The sequence below is a fragment of the Cynoglossus semilaevis genome, chromosome 4 (assembly GCF_000523025.1).
Source record: "Cynoglossus semilaevis isolate Cse_v1.0 chromosome 4, Cse_v1.0, whole genome shotgun sequence".
Classification (NCBI taxonomy): Eukaryota; Metazoa; Chordata; class Actinopteri; order Pleuronectiformes; family Cynoglossidae; genus Cynoglossus; species Cynoglossus semilaevis.
In genome coordinates, this window is record NC_024310.1 from 4491338 (window position 1) to 4510638 (window position 19301).

At 41.8% G+C, this 19301-nt stretch overlaps 1 protein-coding gene across 9 annotated transcripts in view; it reads left to right on the plus strand.

The window, feature by feature from the left end:
* The window catches only part of bcas3 (BCAS3 microtubule associated cell migration factor), a 279325-nt gene that overhangs the window by 102055 nt on the left and 157969 nt on the right, over positions 1-19301 (plus strand). The window contains exon 24 of one of the 9 annotated variants that reach the window (XM_025054890.1): positions 19255-19301. The exons of the other annotated variants lie outside the window; for them this stretch is intronic. Coding sequence (XP_024910658.1) covers positions 19255-19268 — 14 coding nt within the window. The 3' untranslated portion in view covers positions 19269-19301. The remainder of the gene's footprint in view (positions 1-19254) is intronic. 9 annotated transcript variants of the gene reach the window in all.

Below are 19301 nucleotides of genomic sequence, written 5' to 3' on the forward strand. Positions count from 1 at the left end.
GGGGGGGGTGGGGTGTCTTTCCTTCATTAGCCTTTGGACGGGGCGGCTGCTGGGATAGCTGAGCTTCTTTGTGACAATGTGCACTTCCTATTTGGCAGTGCTGGAAATATTTAGGGAGTACTCTGTTAATTCTGAGCCTGTTCGGTCTGGAAAGCACAAAGGATGGAGAGCACACACACACACACACACACACGTACACACACAGAACATGTTCCGATGGCATCCCATAATGTTCAACATTTTTAGGTCAAATTCTGTCCTTACATGTAACATGATTGTACAAGTCCAACAGTTGTTAGATGGAGGTTTTAGTTTCAAACACTGTTTATGTTTGATTCCATCAACATTTCATTAATCCACATTTTTAACCTAAATTGAAATAACATTGAAGATGAAACTTGACGTTAGGCTGTAGACGACACAAAGAAGCAGGTTGAGACCAATTCTCCTACTGTCTTCAATTAGTCCAGATATAAATACATGTTTATATTTTCTTTTATTCTTGTTTTTTTCTTCTTGTATTTCACCCTAATTATTCTTGTTTTTTTCTTCTTGTATTTGACCCTAATACTACTACTAAGTAAAGATAGAACGCATGTCGAAATACTTTTAATAGATTTAAAGTAAATTAATAAAAGTATTATTATAATCCTTGTTAATGATATAATCATAATGTTTTTACTTCCAGTCGTAGTGGTTATAGCAGTAACAACTACAATAATAATTGTAATCAATACTCTGATCACAGAGAAAGTATTGTGTTTCAAACACTATTATAAATATAAAATCATTATTTATTGGAATTTCCTCAATTTGACAAACATAAATTCACAATGGTGAGAATTTATGAACAGTCTTCACGACTCCACCCAGATCAGACTGGGTTGGATCAGAGCCATCACTAAGTCAGGTCACCACTAATACTATCAGTCTTAATAAACCAGACCTTTTAAGTAATAATCCACAGAAGTAAATCTACAGTATCCTACTTTCATTTTACAAACGTGACGAATGTCAAACACCTTTGTCAACATTTAATTTTGTGTGTGTGTGTGTGTGTGTGTGTGTGTGTAACCCAACCCCAGTTCTTCCCGTCTCTCTGTCGTGTCCTTTCTATCCTCACATCATCAATCCTTAACTCATCATCAAACAATGCTTCAAATGTCAGTGCTAAAGGGAAACAAACATCTTTTTCACGTCTTCAGCGTCATTATATATCCATCAGTGGAACGCTTCAGTCACGACACTCGGTGTCTTTGAACAGTCCCGGAGAAGATGATTCATCTGAGCACAGTCGTACAGCGCTGGACGCACCTATCAGTGCAACAGCTCAGAGGCTTTAGTGTTGGCGTAGAAACAAGCGCCAGTTAATGGGGAGCAGAGCTGGTTGCAAAGGTTTTTTTGGTTCAGCCCAAAAAAGGATTTCAATTCAACTTTACTGCCAGTTTTTCTCGCAGCCATTTTCCGTTGGACTGTCAAGCACATTGTGAGAAAAATGCGTCTCAGTAAATAACTTCCCTTTTGTGTGTGTTTCTGTCAGCTGAGAGGCTCCACCAGCATCAAAACAAACCCGTTAACAACAATGTCATGGCGCGCCAGATGAGACCACAATGTGACATCCATGATGCACTGGTACATGGAAATGTTTGATGATGAGGGAGTGTTCTGAATTACAAAAAAGCCACAGTCAACGCACGCTCCCCGCTCGGAGATCCGTCCAACACGGTCGCAGGTAGTGTTGGGTGGAGGAAACGCACGCTTTTTAAAATGTGATGGAGACGACAGTGTCAGAACTGTGGTCCATTTTTCTAATGTTTGACTGCAGTTGGTGGGATCAGAGAGGAAGGATAATCAGAGCTCCTGCGTTATTGACAGAGAACAGATGTTTTTTCTCACATTTTTACTTAATCACCAGTTACACACAAACATCCATTAAAAACACATAAACTCTAAATTGAAGATGAAAGTATTTATTGGTCGTCAGCGTCCCCAATCCTTCACTTCCACTGTGTGTGCGTCCCCAATCCTTCACTTCCACTGTGTTACTTTCAAAGAGTTCTGTCCCAGTTTGGATTAGGCTGAAGGACAATGTCTTAACAAAAGTCTTGACCAGATCACATGACCTTGTGTTGTTGTTGTTATTGGTGATTACAATGGACTGAGATTCCTGTTGAAAAGTTAAGTTCAAAAAGGTTGTGATGGTTTTATGAGTTGAGTCTCAGTCACTGAACAAGTCCTTAAAATTCACCCGAGAGTTCAACTATAAAATAGGAAAATGACTTTTTCTTGTACGTTCACTGAGAGATTGATATTTTATCAACAACTAAAAACTTTCACTGATTTTTAATCAATCATTGTCTGCATATATTGATATCTAGTGATCACCAAAAAAAAGTCTGCCTTTAACCAAATAATTTTTAAAACCAGAACGCAGTCTTCCTCGGACATAACCTAGACCATTGTTTCCCAAAGACTGGGTCGCGACACTAAGATGGGTCGCAAGAGGGTATTTTTTGGGGTCATCTCTCATCATGTTTCCCAGGAGTTTAGGAATAATGTCTGGGGTCGCACAGGTTTGTGACTTTTAAAATATGGGTCCCCAGAAAAAAAAGTTTGGGAAACACTGACCTAGACCCTCCCGTCCTCCTCTTTGTCCATTCACTCAACCTGTTAATTCGTCCCAGGAGCTTCAAGGTGTTGGGTCGCTTACTGTAAGGAGGAGGAGGAAGAGCGAGCAGATGATGGATGGACGCACGGGAGGAAGAGGTGGGGGTCGGAGGGGTGGGTAGGAATCGTGGGAACTGGCAGGCAAGACTCTGCTTTTGTTTTCTTTTAACAGCTCGTTCGCACATCACGTCTTCAGATGCAGGCAAAAGCAATTTGTCCTCTCCATCTTTCCCTCGCCGTCCTCCCCTCTTCCTCCCTCGGACTTTGAATCATTCTCCAGCTGGGCTCAGTTTTGCTCATGTCGTGTCAGGGTGTCTGTTTGCATGGTTATGTCTACTTCTCTACACACACACACACACACACACACACACATGCTTCAGCCTGAGGACCTTGACCAATTCCCAGTGGAAAAGTGTGGCGTCTCTGTGCGTCAGGACATCTGGAAGTGGGCATTTTGCAGTCAGCAGCCACTGCACTCGACTTGATTATATTATCTTGTTGAGATGTGTGTGTGTGTGTGTGTGTGTGTGTGTGTGTGCGTGCATGGGTGCACGCAAACTCACAAATCACACATTGTGAATTTATACACACACACCTCCTTGATTATAAATGAATAAGTGCCGTGTGCATGTGACCGTCACACTCCTGTGTAGGTGGAGGCGGCCTCCGCGGTGTGTGCGCACACACGTGTTTGCGTGTGTGTGTGAAGGGGTCAAGTGGTGATTGCTGATGTTGTCTGCTTTAAACACATGTTTAGCCAGGGCCCACTCAAACGTTTGGCAACCATTAGACAACTTCCTCTCTATCTTCCGGAGTCAGTTCTCTATGGATTTGTGAGTGTGTGTGTGTGTGCGTGTGTGTTAGTGTTTGTGTATGTGTTGTTGTGTGCCTGTCTCTAAGGCTGTGCACGTGTATATAAATTACACGTTGCAGGTGTGGACACACTTAGGAATGTGCGCAGAGCACAGATTTTTTTTTTTTTTTTTAGACATTTTTACTGCATGTTTAGAGCACAGATAACTTACACACACACACACATACACACACATACACACGTGCACACACACATACACACGTGCACACACTGTAGAGGCCAGACATCTTACTCAGAGCTGTGTTTTGCTATGGGATCATCACAACTGTGAACTTTATTTGCAACTGTGTCCCTGGAGCTGCTCACACACTTACACACACACGTACACACACACACGTACACACACACACCCAGGCACAGACACCTCAAGACTTTGTTGGTCATCAGGAAATGAAAGGATCATTTAGCTTAGAGGAAGATGATGAGAGGATTGAGGAGGAGGAGGAGGAGGAGGAGGAGGAGGAGGAGAGTCTGCAGTTTTGATTCAGCCTCAATAAAACACAACAGATGAGACGAAAAGTCTGCGCTTAAAGGTTTTTCCCCGTCTTTTCTCTCAGTGGCTTCACACTTTTTTTTCTTTTTTTTTTTTCATGTGGACACCCTTTTGAAGCTCGTGTACACCCACAAAACGACCGTCACCATTCCACATGGTCATTGTTCAGCACGCAGTTCCTGGAAAATGATGAATGGTTGGTCATTTATTCCAGAGAAGAAAAGTTTGGAAAGTATAAGAGAATTACAAGACTTAGAAACACATCAGAAGTGTGGAAAGTTACGGGATGTGAGAATCGATGATGAATTTGTTTGTAGGTTTTTCTGCTGTTGGTTGGAAAAAACAAAAACAGTTCCAGAACAGTCTGAGTCACACGACACCGTTAGACGTGAGGCTGTGTGATAATGACACGGTCTTTAATCAGTGGTCGATTCTGTAGGTGTGAACTGAGATAAGCTGAGGAGTCAGTCCTTGTCAGGGGCACAATTTGAAAACTGAGAAATCTTTTTTTTTAAATGGAAAAAGTTGTTGTGACTTGACATGAGACACTGAGCAGAGACTTATAATCATCAGTATTTCAGAACTTACAGCAAGTTATTTAACACATCATTCTCAAACATAATAGGTACATGTTTTTTTTTAAACCAAAGATAAAAAAAAAAATGTTTGTTTTAACAGGTAAAACCAAAGATAAAAAAGAAATCATGCTTCTGTTTTGAATAAAAGATGATCATTTAGAAATGGAATTTTTGGAATTGGAATTTTTGGGGTCAGAAATTCACAACTATTGACCCTGAAACAACAAACAAGTGATAAAGTGAAGTCAAAAGACAAATTGGAAAAAACTATCTATCCATGTCAATAACTGTATTCAAATCCTTCCTATCAAAGTCTGAATACTTTGATTGCACAGTCTTGTCTTTGTAAAATTCTTTTTCTTTCATACTAGTTCACAGCCTGCTTCTTTTTCTTTCTTTCTTTTTTTTTTCGCCTTGTCCGAGGACAAAAATCCAGGTCCAAAAAAACAGGATGAACCAGATCAGGGCAAAACTTCAGTCGTTTCTGAACAAGTTTTTTGATGTTTGCTCTGTTGTCAAACTAGTTATTTTTTAAAGACCAGATGTATCACAGCCCATCACTGGACAAAGACATGGAGATAAAACGTGTCCAAGCTTTTGAAGACATTTATTAAAATCAGAGTTATAACATCTGTCTTTGAAGCATTTCACTTCATACGTGGAGCCAGGGAGTTCTTTGATTTATGATTTGCTAATTTTTTTTTAGATTGAAATTGTGTGTTTTCTGAGACATAACTGCAGTGTTGACTTGTAAAAGACAGTCACACAATGAGTGTGAAGAGGGCTTCAGTCAAAACTGCCTCTGGTCTCTCTCACACACACACACACACACCTGATGATGAGAGTCTTTTTCATGCCCTGTTTAGCCCCTCATTGTTTAAGCAGGTTTATATGTCACAACAGCAGTGGCCTGGTATGTGGCAGCACAGGACGACAGCACACACACACACACACACACACACATACACATACAACTGTGTGTGTGTTTACAGTCCAGCTTACATGTTTGCAATGCTGCTTGAATGAGTGTGTGTGTGTGTGTGTGGGTGGTGGGGGTCTAGCACACACACTGAGTCAGTACAAGGGGCCTTTTTTTTCCATTCACTTATTGCTCATTCATTTGTATTTTCTTCCTTCCTAATGTGCCATGTGCATGTTTTTGTGCAGCTGTGCACGGCAGTTGTGTGTATGTGTGTGTTTGTGTGGTTCCGTGGGAGAGAGAGAGAGAGAGAGAGAGCCCCAGGTGTGTGGGTCCAGCAGCTCGGCGTTCTCTCTGTAACCCTGCTAGTTTCACAGCGTCAGAGCCTGACCAGCAGGAAGCTGCTGACTGTGGCTCCACCTCACATGAACGCTCTGTCACCTCCACTCATGCCTGTTTAGGTGTGTGTGTGTGTGTGTGAGTGAGAGAGAACGAGTATTAAATGTGCCTACGTGTTTGTTCACATCCTGTTCAATTTACCTGATTCCTGGTGTTGCTGTGAGTGGTTGTGTGAATCCAAGTGTGTTGATTTTTCACACCCTGTTCACCCTGATGCTCGTATCACCGGAGCGACCGTGCAAAACGAGCAAATTCACTGTCGAACTGTCTGTACGTGCAGCAGCAGCAGCAGCAGCAGCAGCAGCAGTGACAGCAGCAGCAGTGACAGCGGGTGATGTTTGTGTCTCACCGTCAGAGACACTTTGTCTCCCAAACCTGCTCATCTGCATCTCGTCTGTTCATGCGTTTCTGTATTTGTCATTCAGCATAATACCACCATCCAAGTGTGTGTGTGTGTGTGTGTCATGGTCCAAAAATGCCTTTTAATCATTGTACAGGAAGACACATCAGACACAGACACAGACCCACGCAAAGAGAACGAATGAAGAATGTCAGACCAGGCAGCTTTAATTTTCTTTACACTTTAACATGAAGGGACAGAGACAGACACACACACACACGTATGAACACACACACACACACACACACATGCTGCTGGCAGTCACCAGAGTGGACACACCGCCTCCAGGCACTGAGGGCCTTTTAGCTGAAGTCGTCTTTCTTTTTCCCACTCTTTCATTGTTTCCTTGATTTTTCTTTCTTCCTCAGCGGCTTGAGCCCACAGGCTGTTGAAGGGCCACTTAGCCACCGCTGTGCAGGAAGTTAGCCCCGTTCCATGTTCCTCCAAATACAAGAACAATTTTTCTCATACTCTAATAGAAACGTCTGCTTTTTTTTGTTACTAATAATCAACAGTGCAGTCATAACTGCCATTTACTAGAGCTAGAACTCACTGTGGGCCTTGTACTGTGTTAGCATTAGCGGCAATCACTTTTTGTTTTTTTTAATAAACAACAACTTAGTATATGTAAAACATGTCCACGAATCACTCTGAATCAGCCAGGTGTCTTCAGCAGGGGTGTCAAACATACGGCCCGCGGGCCAAAGTGGACACTTCATGTCAATGATGATTTATCAAATGATATTAAATTTAATATGAATATTTTAAATATACTTTTTGCATAATAACAAAGTGTTAAAGAGGATGGCTGATTATGTTATAATTGCACTGGTCCAGCCCACTCCACATCTAATCAAGCTGTATTTGGCCCATGAACCAAAATGAGTTTTCATCCCTGGCCTACAGTATGTGGTTTCCTCATAACTCCTAGTCTACATTAGGGCTGTGTACTACAACAAAGATATTAAATGTTTTAAGTGGATCTCGTCACATGGTTTGTGTTCTCCTATTAGCTTTTTAAGAGTTTTTAATTTGCCCATAAGTAAAAAACAAAAAACAAAACAACGTAGTATTATTGCATTTAACGAAGCTGTTATTAGTGATACACGTCCATAAAAAAACCAAAGATATTAAATGTTTTAAGTGGATCCCGTCACATGGTTTGTGTTTTTAATTTGCCCTTAAGTAAAAAACAAAAACCAAAACAATGTAGTATTATTGCAATTAACGAAGCTGTAATTAGTGATACACGTCCATAAAAAAAGACATAACTCCACATGAAAAAAAAAACACCTTCAGAATTGTGGTCATGTGGCACTTGGTTTTATTTGGGTATAATATGGCTCATAATGTACGTTGGAATCCAACAGCCTTCAGTGGTGAACCACAGGAACTGGCACAATTTACAAATAATCATCCAATTTGACTGGTAGGAGTGGTTTCTGTGCGGACTGGGCAGCTGTGTTAAAAACTCGTAGAAAGCCGTTCAGGGTGGCTTCAGTTGGTAGCAGCAACAAATGAGCAGAAAAGGCTAAGATTTTATGGTATGTTGTCTCAGGGTTGCCAGGTCAGCATTTTGTAATGCATCTTTCACTCTGCCCAGGAACATGAATGTATGGTTTTGTCGTCTACAGCTTTTGCAGACTCTGACTTTAAACCTCTTCCAGTGTGATGCTGTTGTTTGAGACGTTGTTGATGATGCAACAGTCCACATTAAAAAGCATCGTTTATGGACCACAAATACAAGTTGATGAAAAATTAGCTGTAGAAATTCAAATATTTCCCAAAGCTAAAATAGCTAGATTAGTGTGTACAATCTGAAATACATGTATGACACAAATACAAAACTCAGGTACCATACCCATACACTCATTAGAGCCTCAGCATTAAAGAAAAATCGACACTCTAACGACAGTGCCGTTGGGTCAGGATGGCCCGTGGACTCACTGCTCCTTCCGCCCCCTTTCATGAAGCAGGCATAAGGCAAACTGACCTCTTTATGACCCAACGCCATTGTTCATGTGACCCTGCTTGTGTGAACAGGCTGCTCACTCTCTCGTCCGATTGTGTCTGGCCTTTGTCCATCCATGACCGGGCCCTCCATTGTGGTACACGTGTGCGGCGCTCGTATTTTACGGACATGAGAGACCAGTCACTGAGGTCAGTTGATTTCTTCGCCTCACGCCCTCGAGTAGACACTGAGTCTGACACGTCCAACACACACACACACACACACCGCCCTTTCACAGTCCCTCTCAAGAAAACATATGGAGCATGACTAATGGCTCCATAAAGACACACATACACACACTGTAGATACATTTTTGTCCTGCAGTCACCATTGTATTAATGGCGTTCGCCCAAAAAAGCTTCTTTTTTTTTTTCAACAGATGTGCCTCCAACCCTTGTTTGACCCACATACAGTGTCGTCTCTAAGACGCACACACACATGCATGCCTACTAAAGGGATTTTAATTAAAATGAAAAAATGTAAATACACAGAAGCCACGGGTCTTATTCTTGGAGTGTAGCTGGTGCATATATTAGTGTATTAACTATAATAAATATAAGGTCACAACGCAATCCCCCAACCAGTATAGTTATTAAAGCACTACTTTCTCATCACAGTACAATTGTCGTTGTGAAGAATGATTCAATAGTATATTTTTTTATTAAATAAGGAATGGATTGTAAACTATTACATTTTCTGCCACACAGCAAGGCACTTTACCGTAGGTTGCCGATCTAATTCCAGCCACCTACATGACCCAAGCTCAGGTTAAGAGGACTCATGTGCCCGTAGTCAATATGTCGTAGATATAATGTGAGTGTTGATGGTTGTTTGTCTCAATATGTCACCGTACACCTGACTGACAAACTTTCCAGTGAGGGCCCCCCACTCAAACCCAGTGCCTGATGGGATCGTCTCCAGTCACAGCCACAACCCTGGAAATGATTAATAATGAAATGATCAGTGAATAAAGAATAACAAAAGTCATTCTATATTTGTTTTTTCAGTCTTAGAAAATACAGTTTCTTTAAAAGTAATTATGAAAAAAAAATGTTTCTTACTCCAAGTCCCTTTAAAAACATTGTTTGATGCAGGAGATCCTGATGTTGTTGTACTTTGCCTTGCCTCAGTGTCGCCATCTCTCGCTGCTAATAAGTAAACAGGTTGGGATTGTTGACTGTCATATGTTAGCCTGCTAGCCTGGTGGCCAAATGCTAGGTCCATTAGCTTCCGGTCATTAGCATCCTGCTCATGTTAGAAGTTACATATTGCACATTATCCGTTCTGACATTCATTCACCCCTCACTCCCCTTCACTCCCCCCAACCCTAACAGAAGCACAGACCCGCTTGTTGTTGTGTCTGCTCACTTGGCCAAATTGAAAGTCTGTGGTGCATGCAAGAGCTGTTTGAAGTCTCCCTCCAACTCTGCAGCATAAATAAGTGATAGCAGTGCACGACAACTCTGGAATTCATGCGAGTGTGTAAGCAAAAACACATTCACTGGGAGAGCCGAGCATGAAACACGGCTAGGTAACAGGGCTTACCAGCCTGAAATGAAACAAGTTTTTTCCCAGGCTCTGTCTGTCATGAAACCCGGCGCTGACATGAGTTCCTGTTGTACATTCCCCCTGCTTCCCTCTCCATCCCAAGGATAGTGAGTAATTAGAAGCAGATGGAGCCGAGAGCAGTGTAGTCAGACTGTTATTTTAGCCCTCCGCGCAGCCACTTTCATGCCCCACTCCTTTCCTCTAAGGCCTGTATTCCATATTCAGACACTAATTCCTGACCTTAACACAACACGGCAGCTTTAATATTTGAATATGTTACAGTGATCGCTACAAGTTGCGGTTCTTCTCATTTTTCCAAACGCCCTGCGGGAGGACGCAGCTGAGGCCGCGGTACGTAGCTGTCACTGCAGGCGAGAGAATGAGCTCAGGGTAAACAGGAACTGTGGCGTTAGTTCAGTCAAGCCTCCTGTTTTAACCAATGTTCTGTTTTAATATGAACGAGTCCAAACACCACTGGAACAACGTCAACTTCAGATGCCGATGAATGGGATTCTGACTGGATTTCAGGATAGATAAAATAATGTTCAACAAAATTAACAGTTGATTAGCAGTTTCAAGGTCATGTGACTATACTATAATTAGCAAATCACACTATAGTGTAGTGTATCAGCTCTGTACACTACTAATAGTGTAGTGTATCAGCTCTGTACACTGTTGGTAATGTCTGTAGACCCATGTTTGTCTTTTTTTTTTTTTTTTTTTCCTCTGATCAAACTCCTGCTTCTCTGTATGTGCGGTGTTCCCTCAGTTCCACTCTTGGATCCAGTACTTCCCGCTCATCTCCTTTTCACGAGGCGAGACCATTACATAATTACCCACTGGCAATTAGATCACATCCTGTGCAGCTCTGCCAGCTGTAACCATGTTAATTAATCATCGGTCCCCAGAGGTGGCGTTGCTGCCAGTGTTAGAGTCATGGGCGACGTGGCCGCAGTTCACTCCAGTTCAACGGCAGTACTGTACGTGACCATGTATTAAATACTCACGTTTGTTGGTCTACAAGTTTAGGAATTGATCAGTTAAAAAAATGACAAGGTGCAGTTTTAATCTCTGTTGTTGGTGTTTTAAACTCAATGTGCACCAGAGAAATGAAAACATGTGAATTGACTTTGTGTAGAGTAATGATGGAAGTGTGTATATATATATATATATATATAATGAAGTGATTGCATATACAGTACATATATAGTGGCCATATTTTGTTTGTGCAAAAAAATAACCTGAATAATTGAACAAATTAATTATCAATGTCATCTCATAATTTTTATATTACGTGAAAACATTTCAACTTAGTCTCCTGCAAATTCCATAAACCGTCACATGACCGTTACCATGGTTACCTATTTCTGTCATTGTTTCTATCTCACAACTTTATTTTCACAATTACCCTGAGTGATGGTTGGCTGTGAGTTTAAATCATGTGACCTGTCAGTGGAGTTCTTAGAGGTTCTCAGTCCGCAGTGATGAAGACATAGCTGTGCATGAAGTTTTCATTAGTCTTCTCTGTGACTCTGTGGCGTGTGTGTGTGTGTGTGTGTGTTTCTGACCACAGACCTACCTGCTTTGATCACAGCACTGTAAGATTATGACAACACACACAGACACACACTCGTGCAGTTGTTACATGCCAGGGTCAGATTAGTCCGTGGACTTTTTTAAGTGGCACAAAAGGTTCAAATTAGAGACGGGACTTTGAAGCCGTGCGATTGGCGGGGATACTCTGCAGCTCTCGTGGTTTTGGGCTTCATATCGCTGCTTCAGAGGAGAACATGTTCACATCAAAGGTTAACAGGGGCATGTGTACTGTAACTTGTCACCAGCCTCGCCCCTGATTTCCAAACAGCAGGGAATTGGAACAGAGTCGTATGTGGGCCTGAGAAAAGCCATAGTGTGTAATTACATCAGTGGGTCTCTTTCAAACCCCCTTTGACTGCACATTACAGACGCAGGTTAATCACGTGATGAAAACACTGGGCTTGTTTTCTTTTGGTGTTGATGAGGTTCACGTCGATGGAGCTCACCCCAGAGAGTGCAGTTAAAACGGGGCTCAGTGACGGGGCAGGACTGCAGGCTGTATCTGTCCGTCAACGACTGGTCACACGAAACGCCTTTTGTATTTCGAACCGAGACACACACTTGCATCGAAGAGGGCACTAACACTGAAGTGTGGTTGGCCGTCACTGCTGCATCAACGTAAGAGGAGAAATTTAAAGATCAGTGTTCGTCCAAACAGAGATTTCTGCTCAAACTCATTTAATACAACTGCAAAAAAATGATTATTGTTCTTGTCATAACTTTTAACTTTTCAGCATCAAATGCTGGTATCCTACATTAATTACAAATATAAGGTATTTCACTGACAGTGGTTGACATATGTAGCTGGCCATGAAGTTTTATACAGTGGCTAGAAATATTGAACTCATGTAAAGGTTATCTGCTAAGTAATGTATATATTCATGAAGTGACCTGAAACTACGGAATGTAAAAGTTACAGAAGATACTGAAGTTAAATTAAGAAAATAGCTCAAATGTAATCCACCAGAAACAGGATTAAAGTCGCCCAAATGGAAAAACAAAAAACAAAAAAAACAACCTTAACTCAGTCTGTCTCCACCAACATGTGTTGTGTGTGGGTGCCTGGGTGAACTTCCTCTGCTGTGTTGTTCAGCAGCAGGAGCCGCCCGCTGCTTCCCAGAGCCCCAGGCGCTCTGCCACTGCTATGGCTAATAGCATGGCACTTAACATCAGCCACGCTTCATTGTTCAGTAGAAGAAGAAAAAAAAAGGAGAACAGAGAAATGAGCGTTCTGTATTTGTTGGTCCAACTTCAGTCGTCTCACACTGATAAATGCACATGCATTGAGTTTGACTTTGTAAATGACTTGCAGGTGGAGCGTTTTCCCCATCGGGTTCACTCGGGCGCTTTTCTCTCTGATATCAGTAGAGAGTCACAGCATTGATCAGAAACACTTGTGCCTCCTGTTTTTTTAGCTCTTTCCTCACAGTATTGTTAGATTTCTGAACAATAAACAGTAGCAGAGAAGAAAGAGGAACCTTTGGAGTGGGACTGGAGCCAGACTCAGATTGCTGATGTCATCCGTGGACGTCCAGTGGTTGTTTTTTTTTTTCTCCCTGTTCTTGTTCTGACTTTCATTTCTGACGGAGAGAAAGAGACTGGAGCTACGTTCTTATTAAAACTCATGAATAAAATCCAGTGAGGAAGACAAACTGTAACTCCACATGGAGGAGAACAACCGTTTGGTGTTCTAAATGCGTGTGAATATTTTGAGCATTAGCTCCATTTTTTACCTCATCACCGTTCAGTGTTACCGTGAGGGATGTATGACTGACACTAAAACAAACATCTATTTTTAATCCAGCTGTCACATAGAAATTCAGACGCACCTAAGGCAACTCCTCGGTTCTAATTCCATAACACTTTTGCTCCAGTTCTTGCTGGCGTGCCTCAGGGCGGACCATCAGGGAATTTAGGTTCCTCTTTGCAAACTGACAGACGGAGAGGCCACTGTGTTTTGCTGTCAGTTTAAAAAAGAAAACTTCAAACATACTTCTATAAATGACATAATTTCTGGCATTATATATTTTAAGTATTTAATTGTTCTTTCCTGCTCTCTGAAAACCTGACCCTGAACTAAGAGATTACGAGGCGATCGGCCTGGGTTTGTTGCACAGAGGAGGAGAAGTAAAACTGTACGGTTAAAATCATTTATCACTGCTAAGCTACATGCTAAACACGCTCAGTTGAATCCATTTAACACAGTGACACCAGTGCCTTAAAGTTTTGTTCTGTTCTCCATGAAGGTAATCTCTCTGTCACTTTGTTTGTGTTGATAACCATGTGGAAACTCAGGAATTAGCCTTCAAATATCACACTGCATTTGCCAAATTTAGCAGTACCTCCCCCTGCCCTTGGCTTGGCCCCTGGGGATCGAGAGAGGAAGAAGGAGAGAGGGACCAAAGATGAAAGTGTGCGGGGATCTCTGCAGAATCAAAAACAAATCTCAGGGAGCGTCGAGGTTAACTCCTTCTGCCCGTCGACGGCTTTGAAGTGTCGGGTCATACAGTTAATTGTCAGACCAAGGATTAGAGAAAGGTGGTAACAATTTAACCCAGGCTGCCAGAGGGGCTGAAGGCCACAGCTCGGCCCTATCAGGTGTTTGCAGATGTGTGTACGTGTGTGTGTGTGCGCCTCAGGAGAAGCAATGACAAACTCCTGCGTATGAGTGGAACGCTTAAGGAACCCATAATGCTTTGTTTGTTCAAGCCTCCTTCACATTGTAATGGGATGGCAGTGAGAACAGAGGCCAGCTGATTGGACAGCTGCTGAGGCTAATTGTTGCTATTTTTATTGGCGGGTCAGCCTGTGCCAGGGGGCCGTCATTCTGTTCTGAGTGTTTCCACCCAGTGGTGAGATTCTGGTGAATCAGCTGTGTATTTGGTGAGGGAAAGAAAAGGCTGAAGTGATCAAGATGAAGTTTCACATTAATGTTTTTTCTCTTTGGGTTTTTAAGCAGAAATACACACAAATACACACAAAACTGTATTTAGATTTTACTCCATTTTAATTTTTAGCAGGACAAATATCTTCACTATTAAAAAAGGTCACCACTAATATGGCCACAGAATTTCCAATTATGTGTTTTCATTTTTTGAATTTGACACAGAAGCTTTTTTTTGTCTTTTATCTCTTTATTTTCTCTTTTCTTTTTTTCTTTTTTTGTTTTTTGTTTTAATCAGAAATTATAATTTGATACCAGAGGCTGACTGTGATTCAGAAAAAAAACAAAGTCACAATAGGCTCAGCTGTTATGGTGGTTAAACATTAACTCGTTAACATGACCACAAATCTGTACAGTCTGTTTTTAGATTTAATAATAACCTGTGGACGTTTCTCTCTTTTATATAGAAACAAAAATCACAGAGTATGAGGAAGAGATTTTTTTTTAATCGCCTCAGTCACTGGAGCAAACTTTAATTTCTTCAATGAAAGTTGTTCACATGTAGTTCTCCACCACCACCACCACCACCCAACCACCACCTTTCCACATCACTAAATCAAGGTCACACCACTTCCTGTTTGGCTCCCGACTTTGGCACAGGATGATTCAATATGGAGTTACTGCAGAGGGAGGACGAGATGAAACGAACACGGTTTTCCTGTGGAGATAGTGAAGTCGGAACCTTTAGCGACAGACGTTGAATTGACTTTTGAACATAAGAGAACATTTTGCTGTTTTTTTATCAAGTATTCTTTATTCTTTTTAATAGTATTTTAGCATGTGTTCATTGCAACACTTTGTCGAGTAACAGAGGCCATATATTCAAAAAGGTACAATAATTAAAAAAAAGCCATATATTCAAAAAGGTACAATAATTGTTAAAAAAATTTAAAAAATATATCTAATTTTTAAAGATACATGCATGATTATTTTAAATTAATTGTTATACATGCATGATTATTTTAAATTAATTTAATTAATTACTTATTTTATTGAGCCTAGATTTTTAGCCTGGCAGACGGGAGCCACCTATTCCTCATGTGGTCCATCGTTCATGTATCATGATTTAAAAAATATAAATTAACATGCGATTTCAAACTCACGTTCTAATAAATTCCTATAATTAATGCTAACTATTCTAACCACCGGTTCACATTTATTTAAAGTATCATTCCTATAATTAATGCTAACTATTCTAGCCCCCTGTTCACATTTAAGTATAATTTGCCTGCGGAGAATTCACAAAAATACAAATATACACAGCAGAGAGAAAATCATGTTCTCTGTGGTTCAGAACAAAGTAGCGCTGACCCACTGAGGTCCTGAAGGCCTGAAAGGAAGAAGAAGTCGGTCACACTCTGAGCTGACGAGTGATGACACCGACTATCACCGCCGCTCCATATGTTCTCCATTTGACTGGGAGAAGCCTGGCACCGATGTTAGCAGGTTATCGTTGTCCGCACGAGCCGCAGCTCAGGCATGCGCTGCGTTAGCTGCAGTCTTCTCCACTTCAGCCCTGACCGGGTCATTTGGTTCTGGAGACTGGCTGGATAACAGCATAACACACTGTCTCTCTGGCACCACAAGGTCCATTTAGCGGAGGCTTTCATCCCCTTCTCTCCTCCACCCGGCCTAAGAATATCAAAGACTTCTCCTCCGTGTTTTCCTCATGCATCCCTGCTGTCTCGTTTTTCTTGTTTATTTCAGTTTCACACGCGTTTTTGTTCTGTGTTTTGTAAAGGCAGTCCTGCTCATGTTTAATTTAGAAGAACATTTAGAAAGACGTGGTTGTTGTGAAACATTCGGTCAGACTTCTGCTGTCTTGCTGTGCATTGTGGGTATTTTTTTTTAAATTGATAAAACTACATTGTCACCAAGTAAACGACATGTACTGCTGCATTAATCACAGCTGAAGTTAATGATCACAATATCCAAAATGATGGAATTATTAATATGGAAGATAATTATATAAAACTCTACCTCCAAATGTAGCTTCATAGAGTTAGTGGATCTCAGTCATTACGGTGTATCTTGACATTAGATTGGAGAACACATCAGGAGTTAATTTAAAACCTTTTTCACCATCCATCTGACCCTGGTGTGACTCTGCTTGTTAGCTGTTGATTTACTGACTGCCCTGCATTGGTCTGACACCAGCAGGGCATCTGAGCGGGCAGTCAGAGGGTCATTTACATGAACTTGTTCTCACAGTGTGTGTCAACGACAGGATGTAGTCGACTGTGTATCAGAGCAACAGTAGAATCACGTTGGAAATTTCCATATTAAACACTGGGTTCATTTTGAACACCATGGTGACATGTGTAAGAGGAAGCTAATTAGCAGGTTAGCATGTGTTGATGTTTTCATCTTCAGATCCTGTGATTTCTTGGGGGATTTTTTTTTCTTTTGTACACCACCAGTCTTCTTCTGCTCCTTCCTTTTCAACGTCATCTAGCCTCCCTCCCTCCCCCTCTCTCTCTTCCTCTTATTCTTCCTGTCTCTCCCTTTTATTTCCCTCTCTCTCTCTCTCACTCTCTCTCCCTCCTAGGTTCCCCATTGGGGGTGTTGTTTGTAAAGCATTATAATTTATAACGGAGCAGAGTGGATTTAATTTCAGTGCGCGGGGGCTCGCCAGCAGGGCGCCAGCCTGCAATCAGGGGAATCAGCAGCTCGCACAGAGCCTGCAAACACACACACACACGCACGCACTTGTGCCGCAAACACAAACTGGCGCACACACACTCACGTGCACACAGCAGACCCCCACACAGAGAGCCAGCTAGAATGGAAAGTATTATCAGTGGCCACAAACGGACAGTGTTTCTCGTCACCCAACTCCCTGGATGCTCCCTCTGCAGCCCAGCACCTTCTCAGCTTCACTTTTAACTCTGCTGCAGCTGCTCTCACTCTCTCTTCCCCTTCTCTGTAATTTCTCCGTCTGCGTCTGGCTTACATTATCTGCATCTCACCCCAAACAGAGCCTCTGTGCTACAGTCCTACCAGGTTCTGCTCCGCCTCCTCTCCCTCTGGTCTCTATTAGGTAGCTGTGTGGAATAAACCCCCCCTCCATGGATCAAATACCTATCTAGCTGATACTGTCCTTTGACCTCGACCTCCTGGGACCAGGAGAGGAACTATCGGTGCTCGGTATCTCCTTGGAGAGACAGCCACCGGCATCAGTTAAGGGAGAATCATGCTCTTCTCCTTGTGTACATGTGTAATAACTACAACATCCCAGAGGAAGAGCTTAGTTTGATTTTCCTTTTTCTTTTTTTTTCAACCTGCCCATTTGCCAGTTGCAATTTCCCCTTCATAAATCCTGCTTCTTTGGCAAACCGTGCCAGACGGTGGGATGATCCTTCCGCACAGAAGGTCAGACACTGAACAACAACAGAAGGAGGAGGAGAAGATATTGTTTCTCCTCCGCTTGTTGTTCAGTGTCGCACTGGACACAACTGTCAACAGGACGCTGACCTGGAAGCTGATGTGACGCCTGAATGACGCCTGTCCTTCTTTTCAAACCGTAGGAGCAGAAATTACACACGTGATCTTTTTTATTCATTACATTTATAATTAGAATTTTTTCTTTTTATCACTGCCAGAAAATAAACCCCTAAACTTTTATTTTAGTTTAGGTTTAGAAGAATCTTCTAACCCACATATGTCAAACTCAAGGCCCGTGGTCCAAATCCGGCCCGCCTCATCATTTGAAGTGGCCAACAGGGCTTCAGCTTAGAATATGGGTGTTTTAAAATGGAAGTCTATAATGAATGACATGAATTATTTTTTTGCAACTTTAAAAACTGAACTGAATTTATTAGTTTAGTCCACAAAAAATATCAATTTTACAGCCATTAGGATTTTCTTTAAAATACAAAAAATGTTTTAGAGGGCAAAAATACACACTGCAATTAAAATACTGCTGATATGTATGCCTCCTTCTGTGTAATACACATATATATATATATACGTACAGATACAGGAAGACAGATACTTCAGTGTGACATTTGTGACTCACGGCACCAGCTCTTGTTTCAGGGCAGCTTTGCTTCACTGATGCAGATACTTCTAATCCTGGGTCTTATCCTCTGCGTTGTTCTGTTGCTGCTGTTATATTAGGATGATTGGACATCTGCTGTATGTGTGTGTGTGTGGTGGTGAGGGAGGGAGGAGGGAGGGGAGGAGGGGGAGGCACAATCTGTGATTGGACGATTGTGTGAGATCACTGTTGCAGAGAAAGTATGTATGGAGCAGAGAGTGACAGCTTTGGTTTATGAAGCAGGTGTGTGTGTGTGTGTGTGTGTGTATATGTATACGTGCACCGTTGCTGGTCACAAGTGGGACCGTAGCACCAACTTTCTCTGTTATAATTAATAGCCTGCCGTTGTGCTCACCTTTATCTAACCTCAGCTAACAACTGTAAGAAATGCTTTATGAGCTCAGAGAAATAACACACACACACGCACACACACATGCACGCACAAGCTGAAAAAGTATCGACATCAAAAAGCCACAATTAGCTCATTTATATTTGCTGAGCATTTCTGTACCACATGAATTGCACAGGAAGTCGTTCATTTCTCTCCCTGTTACACGCTCCAGCAGCACAAGTTCAGAGCAGGGAGTCATCTCATAAAAAAAAAAAAAAAATTACAAAAAAAATGTTGGTACATTTATGTGGATATCCGACCCAAAGTCCCACTCCACCCAGTCGTTGACAAAACTGAAGCAGCATGGTGGGGATTAGTCGTTTGGTGTGAGCGTGATGCAGATGAAGGCTGAAGTTTGGCATCATTCACAGTCATTTGGTTGCTCTGTGTTTCAGTGTGTTCTGGCTGAAGAGCGACACATGAAAGATTTAAAAAAGACCGG